The sequence below is a fragment of the Sitophilus oryzae genome, unplaced genomic scaffold, assembly GCF_002938485.1.
Source record: "Sitophilus oryzae breed Bouriz unplaced genomic scaffold, Soryzae_2.0 scaffold_1625_pilon_pilon, whole genome shotgun sequence".
NCBI lineage: Eukaryota > Metazoa > Arthropoda > Insecta > Coleoptera > Curculionidae > Sitophilus > Sitophilus oryzae.
Window position 1 is genome coordinate 666591 of NW_022146309.1, and position 10443 is coordinate 677033.

At 31.6% G+C, this 10443-nt stretch overlaps 1 protein-coding gene across 1 annotated transcript in view; it reads left to right on the forward strand.

The window, feature by feature from the left end:
- Window positions 1–7749, forward strand: part of LOC115880540 (A disintegrin and metalloproteinase with thrombospondin motifs 7) — a 276261-nt gene extending 268512 nt beyond the window's left edge. Inside the window, exons 17-18 of the mRNA XM_030897765.1 lie at window positions 2948–3153; window positions 7209–7749. Of these exons, the coding sequence (XP_030753625.1) occupies window positions 2948–3153; window positions 7209–7355 (353 nt within the window). The 3' untranslated portion in view covers window positions 7356–7749. The remainder of the gene's footprint in view (window positions 1–2947; window positions 3154–7208) is intronic.
- The last annotated feature ends 2694 nt before the right edge of the window (window positions 7750–10443 follow it).

A 10443-nucleotide genomic window follows, 5' to 3' on the forward strand; every position in this document is an offset into this window, starting at 1 on the left:
TCAATGGAACATTCAAACGTCCTGTTACAAAGATTAGTGTTTTCCCGAGCAACGAAGACTAACATCTTTGAAACACGGAGTGCTTTCAAGGGGGGCGGTATGTTGGGTTAACTACGGCAACCCTGTAAGGTGCAGTTAGAAAATGGACTGGTCCAAGAGAGTCCAAGAGGGGAGGACGCAGAAGAAGAACATCTTTTGACCTTTGAAAGACATTATCATTTTACTTAACGTGAAATTCTAATAATATTGACGCTTATACAGAGATTGAAGTGATGAAAAATACAATTATTCGTAAAATACATATCATCAGATCATACTAGGAATAGTTCTGATTTATAACAAAACTCACGAGCAAGCAACGGGGCTATAAATGTTAGTCGGGAACTAATGTGAACTAAAGACCTAGTTGAATGAACTATTACTCTGGAGGAACTAGTGCTCTAGAACTAGTTCCTCCCAAGGAATTAGAATTCCCACCTCTACGGCATAAAGCCTGCCGCTATTAAATTTGGTCACATGCTTGTGTAAAAAGAAACAAGCAAAATGTTCACGTTCAAGTAAATGTCGAGTTTTCCCTGCAAAAATAAATAGAAAAATCGATTTTAATAGGTGTTAAGACATATTTGTGAGATATTTTTTACGTTTTACAAAAAACCTTCTGGGTATTTCGCCACTTGCACTGCAAGAAAGTCTACAATTTTTTATCTTTTTTTATTTGTTATGTTCCTGTTACTTTTGTTAAGTTAAATGTTTCTGTAATTAAAGGTAAAGTTTAATTAATACTCTTATAAGTTTACATTTTATACCTTTCCTAATGTTATATAGACATTCTATAAAATGCCCAGGTATTTCATGAAATGTCTAGATAAAGTATTTAAAAATATTTAAATTACATAGATTTCTGAAATCGTGTAAATATATTAACGTACAAATTTGCATTCATATCATCATAATTAGTAATTACGTCCAAACTACAAGAATTTGTTGTCTTAAAACTATTCGCAATTTTAGTTAAATCGCACTGTATTTTTATTGTCTTAAATAACATTTTATTTATTTAATTTTCTGCGATTAAAGTATTACCTGTCTGTATCAAATTTACGTTGAATAAAAAAAATCAGAAAGTATATCTTTAAATTATACTTACGTGGAAACTATACAAAGGTAAACGTGCGTGACTTCCATAAATAACTACTCCACTTAAATGAGTTTTATCTAAATTCAAATAAGAGCTGAGGCACGTTATGTTTGATTACAGAAAACAGGCTATATACAATTAGAATGCAAGTAATTGAATATATAGAAAAGCAATAAGTATTTAACATAACATTATAACTGAATATTCATTTAAAACAAACAATACACAGTGTGGCCTTTATTTAATATAAATAGTTTTTCTTCATTTTTCAATAGGGTTTCTCAAAGTAAATTGAAATAATCACCAATTTTGGTACATTAGTTTTTCGTTATTGCAATTTAACTACCGTAGAGTGCGAACTAACTAAGAATATGGCACGAGCGTCATCACTTGGGCATCACATGTGCATCGTTTGGCTCCTTAAGAGAAGGCGATCGTTGCTCTGTGACGCTCGTAGCCACAGTTATATAAGTACCAGCCGATGAAGTCTATCCAACCATTCCGGGTAGATGGCAAAAAGCACACTTTTCGCGTTTGGCCGACTATACCTACAGGGTGAGTCTTAAATAGGGCAAATACTTTTAGGGGTTGTATATTTCGATCTTAGAAATCCATCAATGAGGTTTTTCTAACGGATCTTTTTTTGAAAATTCGGAATTCTGAAAAAAAAATTGGAAATGTTTTTAATTTTTAGTTAAAAAACATAATATCTTCATAATATGGCAACATATGTAGTAGATTGAATTTACAAAAAAGAAAACCCAAAAAAGATACAGTGCTTCTCATAATTTACGCCAAAAATCATTTTTTTTAATTTTTGAAGTAAAATATCTCGGTTATTGTGGACTTATTTGAACAACGGTAAAGAGAAAATATGTTTCTTTTATCAAGATTTACCATCCCTGAAAATATTTGTACTTATGTAAGACTCACATTATATATTTGATTATATTATGTTACTTAACCAGTCATACCGTGCTGTCAACTGCTACTTTTGGGTCGGTATTTACATGTGTGGAAATAAGTCGCATAGGGATCTTATTAAGTCGGAGTGAGAGAAATGCGACGGTATGCTGTTGCGGCGTTGCCGGTACCCAATGAAGTACCCAAGTAAAGTGAAATCACGTTCGCAAACCGCTTATTTTTAAAAGATTTCTTTTCGAAAAGATATATTTCGAGATATTAAGAAGATTTTTGATAGATTTTGAGATATCGATTTTTGAATTCAGAGTTCTAATAGCGCGACCACTGTCGAACACCAACTCAATTCCACTTATTTTTACCAAAAAGGCAAGTGTTTCTAACTTGCACTTAAAATTTTTCAAGCTATAGGGAAAATTACAACGACTCGTTAATAAATAAACAAATAAAGTATCACGAGACGTAATTAAATCGTGAAGCTGAACGCATGATGTACACCTTTCCCTAGAACGTTAAGTACTGACAGAGGTACTGATTGGGTCAACCGGTCGACTGTGACAAATCTGCTATATCCCCTTCCACGTGTCTTCGCAATGCGCACAGTTTCTCGGTTTATTTCATACTTTTGGCAACGTTTTACTGTTCTCTCTTTGTTCAGTACATTATAAACGTATTGTACTCTTCTTACATACGGAAATCTCGACCCAAGACTAACCTTTGCCAGCCCTCAGTATACTGAGCTATATTGATTCTTGTATTCTGACTATTCGCATGCGTAGTAAAATAAACTAAGTAGGTTGGACGCAGACACTCTCGAACACGCAAATTTGGCCGGTTGGCGCTGAATACTCTCAGGCTCTAATTTAAGAAATACAATTTTGTTTATAGGTGTTCAATTTAGAAAGCCTCTCTGCCAGGAAAGAACAATATCTCCAGTTGCTTCCGATCTAGAAAGTCCCAATATAGTAGCGGAAGAACTGTGTGATTATCTTCCAAAACCAAAGGAGAAAACTAGGATATGTAATGCTGATCCATGTCCATACAAATGGTGGATTGGTCCATGGCAGTCTTGCCCAATAACTTGCCATAATGGAGTAAGTATTGATACATATTTGTAATTTGATTTTTTATTGTACTAAGTTAATTATTGTTAACGGGAAAGGATGTTTACATATTGAATTAATGTTTGGATAAAATTTTCCATTATTATATTTTTTGAATAAATTACTTTAAGGTGCATTTTTAATTTTTGTTATATAATGAGAATAAGAATTATGTACCTAATTTAAATTGTAGTAAAAAGTAGAATAATGCATGTTTTGCTAGTCCAAAAGTTCAAGTATTTTTTAGTAAGAGATAAGTAAAATGTAAAATTTTTATGATCATTTACACGTGACCAATGATGTATGAAGTTGTTGAAGTTTTATCTTCTGTTGCAGCAAAATGTTTTTTGGTCAGACCAGCAAAAGTTTTCAAAAGTACAAAAAAGAGGAATGAGTTACGAATACTTTGTGATACATACATTTTATATGATCGAAAAATCAAAAGTAACAGTAACAAACACACCAATCACTGTTTGATAAAAATAATTTTTCAGAATATATTATATATGTGTGTCATGAAAGATTTCACTTCTTTCGAGGTATATATTAAACATTACAGCTTATCTTTAGTTATATTAAAGCTTATCTTATTTAACTGAACATAAGCTTATTAAATTTTAATGATTATTATCTTCGTTTAAATTTAAAAAAAATGGGCATAAACTTCCCTACAACATAAGTACAAAACATACCACTTTAGAACATTTTTTATGGCAATAACTGAGAATAAGAGCTAGCCTGTGCGAAGCCATTAATGTTAGTATCATTATCCATTAGAACCAATAATGCTAGTATTACTTGTGGGTTTGATTTGGGTTGGGTTGTGGTTTTTGTATATCTAGCTAGAAAAAAAAACACTCAACTAACTGGACCAGAACCGTTCTGCTTCTCATGGGGATCAACCAACTTAGAGCGGAACTTAAGAACCTAGTAGACCCTATCTGTAAACTGGAATGGGTGTCCTCCAACACTCAAATTTCTCAGACCGAGAAGAATCAAAGATTTTCCTAGATTTAAGTAAGAGAGATCTTCGGATTATCACAGGGTTTTAACAGAACTCCTCAATGAACACTAGTAGATTGAAGTTAAAAAACAACGACGAATACAAATTCTGAGTCCGCCAGGATGACAACCATTCGTGCTACAAACTTTGGTACGACTATATAATATACAATATGATCTAAAAAGATATTCGCAAAGAACAACATGATATTTACAAAAATAATAAACAACAGAATACAAAACACACTAGACACTGCACAACCACGAGAACAAGCAGGCTTTAGAAGCGGCTTCAGGGAGACGCAATATCCCCAAAGCTGTTTACAGCAACATTAGGAGAAATCTTCAGATTCACTGATAACATAGTCATAATTGCCAATAGCCCTGAAGAACTACAAGCACAAATTAACGAAACAAATACAGCCAGCAATAAAGTTGGTCTCAAAATGAACTTAGCAAAAACTGAAATAATGTAGAACTAGTGGACAGAAAAGACATTCTAATAAATAAAACAACACTGGAAAGAGTAGAAGAATACGTATATTTGGGACAACTAATACACAGCTCGGAATCTCTTCTACCAGAAATCAACAGAAGAATTAAGTTAGCGTGGAGTACTTATGGAAGAAACTAGAACGCCATTTTATCTAAAGAAGAAAACATTCGACCAATGTGTACTACCAGTGATGACCCATGTGTGCGAAACCTGGTCACTTAAGACGGTATTATGTCCGTCTTAAGTGCCCAATAAGGAAACTGCAGGTCACACAATGCTCAATGGAACTAAATATGCTGGGAATAATCAAGAGAGACCGTAAAAGACTAGAATGGATACGACAAAAGACCCAGATGTAATAGATGTCATCCACAGAGTCAAATCCCTCAAGTGGCAATGGGCAGGATACTTGGCAAGAAGGATGGACAACCGATGAACCACAAAAATTACAGCATGGTACCCATGAGGAATGAATGAAGACCTAGAAGAACACCGAATCTGAGATGGAACCATGATATTATACAATTAGCAGGGATAACTTGGGCCCGCATAGCCAATACAGGTCTGCGACGGAAAAATTCTCTGAACTATTACCAGTGATTTTTGTAATATGTTTAACGTTGATTACGGCAAAAATAGTAAAAAAAACCATCACGTACAGTTTTCTTACAAATGGCATAGCCACTATAGGCTAGTTTGCTTATTTTTTAAATATATTAGCCCTTTTTAATTCGAGAACGGTAGAAATATTGTTAAATAATTTTTATATTTGATGTGTAAATACTGCAAGAAATTAAATAAAAACAGAAAATAATTTTGCTTTTGCAATAAGCATTCTATTTTTCACTCGAGAGCTGTACTAGCACAAGCTAAAAGAATTCTTTCAGAACTGCATCACTCATCATTTGCCTGCACTTCCATGTTGCTTGGACAACAAAGTGGCTACACAAAGTTTCCTTGCTTTGTTTGCGAGTGGGATAGTCGCGATCGAAAACAACACTGTTAAAAAAGAATGGCCAATGAGAAAAACTTTGCAGGCTGGAGATAAAAATGTTGTTAGGGAGAGCCTTGTAGATCCTAATAAGATATTACTACAATATGTTTGTGGGCAGTTTCCTGGTTTATCCGAGGCGAAACTAAAAGAAGGCGTATTTACTGGACCTGACGTCAGGAATCTGATGAGGGATGCTAACTTTCAGCAGCAAATGAATGCCAGAGAAAAAGCATCATGGGTATACTTCAAAGAAGTCGTCATAAATTTTCTGGGAAACAAAAAAGACCCCAAATACCAAGCGATCATTGATACAATATTGGATAATTTTCAGAAATTAAACTGCAACATGAGCATTAAAATCCATTTTCTCTACTCCCATCTGGACTACTTTCCTTCATATCTATCACCAAGATATGAAGTCAGTGAAGAACAGGGAGAGAGATTTCATGAAGACATCAAAGAAATGGAAAGAATGTATCAAGGAAGATGGAATGTCAATATGATAGCAGATTACTGCTGGATGTTAAAAAGATACGATCCTGAGTGTACCCACAGCAAGAAAAGCACTAAAAGAAGTATCGATGTCAAGCGAAAGCGGTTTTATAAAGACTTTTGAATAAAATGATTTTTTTTAGTATATCATTATATGAATGTAAAAAAATATAGTACTCCTTAATGTTAAATAAAAATTAAAGCCCTAAGAATTATTTTAAAAATTTTGTTTAATTGATTTTTTCCCCCAAAGTAGGTCCTTTTTGTGTGATAACCAGACGTGATAGAAAAAAATGAATTTTATTTTTGGAATCAGCGCTCAAAGTTAGTTAAAAATCAGCCGTTAAAATAAAAACAATTTTCAAAAACTTTTTTTTCGCAGACCTGTGATAATAGACAACAATGGGCCCAACTACAAAGAGAGTACCTAAATATGTGACAGGCTAGACTATAATTGGAAAAAAAAACGGTGTCAGCGATAGCTATGAAATGAAGATCGGTTTTATATGTAAAATTATATGGGGACTGTCAAGGGTGATCATCATTTCCACACCGTTTTTTTTTTCGATCATACGGTATTTGCATAGTTATATATTATGTGGTACGACTGATATCGGAGATATGTAACCAAACCAAACCAAACGCACGATTATAAATTAGATCTGAATAGTTTGGATTTCTAAATTTAATCTTCCCAAAAGACATTATCAAAAAGAATCTGATTAGGTTTTAATCTAAGGCTTTTAATATCCGGTATCTAAATTAGGTTTAGATAAAATAGCACCGATAAATATATAAACGATATAAACTACAAATGAAGTTGTGTAAATGTACCGGAATAAATGTTATCAAAATAGTTAAGGATATTAGAAAATAGAAAATAACTTCTCACACCCAGTAGAATATTGAATAATGGAGCTTGTTGCGGGCCCTATTAGTGTTATTATAAAACAGTAATGCACTTTTTTAGAAATTTCTCTACTATTTCGTTTAATAAAATGAACTAATTTATCTTTCTATAAACAGATGTCGCCGTTTGTAATAATTGTTTTTATTTCTTAGGGAAGGATGCCTATGAGACGAAGAAACGTAATGTGCATTGATGGCCAAGAGATGGCGCTTCCTGACCACTACTGCGATAGTGGCGCAAAACCGCACGAATACGAACCCTGCAAGAAAATACATTCTTGCAAAATCTTTGAAGAATAACCATAGATATTTATTTAGAATAAATATATCGAATATTTGAGATTATCTAATACTCTAATAAAATAATTATATATATTTTAACATTAGTTTTAGTTAATATAAACTAACTTAATAAATGTATGAGATTAGTAAGATATATTTCAGTGTGATAAATTAATTTTAGTTTATTTTTTAATTTATTTTTTAGTAATTAACTCGATATTATTTTAATACATAAATAAATTTACACAGCTAATTTTCGTACTAAATAATACCCTAATACTTAATAACGTACTAACTACATTTACAATTAATTAATTGTTAGAGAAGACTGATTGATGAATATTTATTAATATAGTTTTAACACGGAAGTAATTGTATGATATTTTAACAAAATAATAAACTCACTTTTGGCTACAGGGATGCGATACTTTCATTTCCTTCCAACTTTTTGAATTGAAGTTCCAAGAAATTGCTTGTGATATACCAATGCATTTCAAAGCCATTTAAAATAGAACACTTTTTATTTTATATTTATTTTAGAAATCAACACAAATTTTAGCAATTTTTTACCTTTTATAACCCGAATCGAAATTTATAGACAAAAATTTTGTTTTTTTGGAAATAAAACAGCTTTTTTTTACTAATACGTCTTAAATAATTTACATGATTAATACAGGGTGGCGCCTCTCATACGCCGCGGAGGCTCTAAGGAGAACGGGTGTTTGTATTAAAATGAAATTTTGTGAGCATATGTAGGTTAATTTAGAGCACTTTTTAAAAATATAGAGAGTTCTACAGGGTGTCCCCAAACAAAGTTACATATCAAAGTTGTGTTTTTTGTAATGGAACACTCTATATATTAATTGATTTTCGGTTTCTGGGAGAAAAATAAAGGTGAGTTTTATAAGAGAAGTATATGACTAAAATGAAAGGTTTTTGACATATTTAACATTATCTAGAAATAAAGAACAATTTTTAAATTACAATAAAAGCTAGCTAAACTGTATGTAGTTATATTGTACTTTAAATCAAATTAAAACTTGATCCAGAAAGTTATACAAGGTGAGACAAAATTAATATTGAACATTGGTCACTTTTAAAAGCATGTTAATCTCTTTTTAATTTTATATGGAACACCCAGTATATTATTCCGACATTCAATGGAGAATTCATGTCTCTTCAAAATACTATTAAGGTTGCCTACCCCTAAAACAAATATTTTCCTAGATATTTTCATTTACATGATTTGACCTGAGTAGATCTTTATTATTTGGTAAAATCTAGATGGCTGTGATATGTCTGACGTTCAACATAGTTATCTAATTGTAATAATAATAAATTATTGTAGCTGCTTTTCGAGGTAGAACTCCACATAAATGCCTTTTAAAATGGAAAGATCCATTTGAAAAGACAGCAATTTTATGCAGTTTTTTTTGCATGTTTTAAACGTGTATCTTTTTATTACCTTTGAGTACTGAATACTCAACAATCTTTAATTTTTGTTAAATTAACAAAAGTTATATCACACAGCCACCTAGATTTTTTCAAATAATAAAGATTTACTGACGCAAAATCATAAAAATTAAAATATCTGGGAAAATCTTTGTCTGAGGGGTAGGAAACCTTAATAATATTTTGAAGATATATAAATTTCTCATTGAACACCGGAAAAATATACTAGGTGTTCCATTTAAAATAAAGGAGTAACTTGCTTTTAAAGGTGACTAATGTTCCATATTAATTTTGTCTCACCCTGTATAACTTTTCGGGTCAAATTTCAATTTGGTTTAACATACAATGGTTACTGTAATTAAATATCAGGCTATACAAGGTCAACTAAAATTTAGGTAGCTGTTATCGAAATTTAAAATTTACTCTTCATTTTCACAAAATGTGAAATATGTCAAAATCCTTAGATTTTTGGTATATGTTTCTTTAATATAACTCACCTTTATTTTTTTCCTAGAATCCGAAAATCAATTAATATATAACTATGTGTTATAACTTTTTTTGGGGACACCCTGTATAAGTCTATATATTTTTTATAAAATGCTTTCAGTTAACCTACATATGCTGCCAAAATTTTATTTCGATATATACTACCGTTCTCCTTGGAGCTTCCGCGGCGTATGAAAGGCGCCACCCTGTATACCGTACTGTCGAAAAAAGTGGCGTCATAATATTCAGTTAAAATTACTCTTGGGAAAGGACTATTTTGATGCTTCCGTAATAAAAAAGTGTATATAAATGGAACGCGATTTTGTTATGATCGTCAAATGGTTTAATAATAAGAATGAGTCATCCAAGTTTTTAGTAATATCACAAGTTCAAAATCAAAACTTAGAAGTCAAAAATCACTATTAATAATTGTCTTATCTCTATGATATTAATTCATATATATTTTTGGAAATATAAAAGATGCGGCTTAAGAATTTATGATAAAATTAATGGCATTGCGAATTTATAATATCAAAGTATAAACATAAATAATACCAAATCATTAACTGATCTAACAGCTTTAAAATTGGTATATTAAAAGGTATATTATAATAAGTTCAATATTAGTGATATTCGGGTTACTCACGTTTTATGTGATTGAGCCACATAATATATACAGTGTAGATTCACAAATACTAAATACAATATGATAGAGAAAAAAACGGCGTCAGTGACGGCTATGAAATGAAGATCGGTGTCATTTTATATGTAAAATTCCTAGACCATATATACTTACGTGGATAAGTAAATCACTATGGAAACTGTCCCAAACATATCAACGACTTCCATTTATCTTCTTTTTTTGTTGCACACGCGGTGCTTCTACAATACTCTTTCTATCCTTGTCGAGGGCCTATCGTCCACGCGTCAAATTTGAAAATTAATTTTAAAAATTCAATTTTTAAAATGCATATATTTGAACAATAATTGAATGTTACTGTCACAAAAATAAATTAAATGAAAAATAAATTAGCCACTCCGTACGAATATCAATATTCTTAGGAAATCTAACCAGAAAGTATGCATGTGGTTTAATATACATAAAAGAACAACTGAATACTTTACTTGCCTGTGAAAAGATAATTCGGGGACATTTATATTATAATTT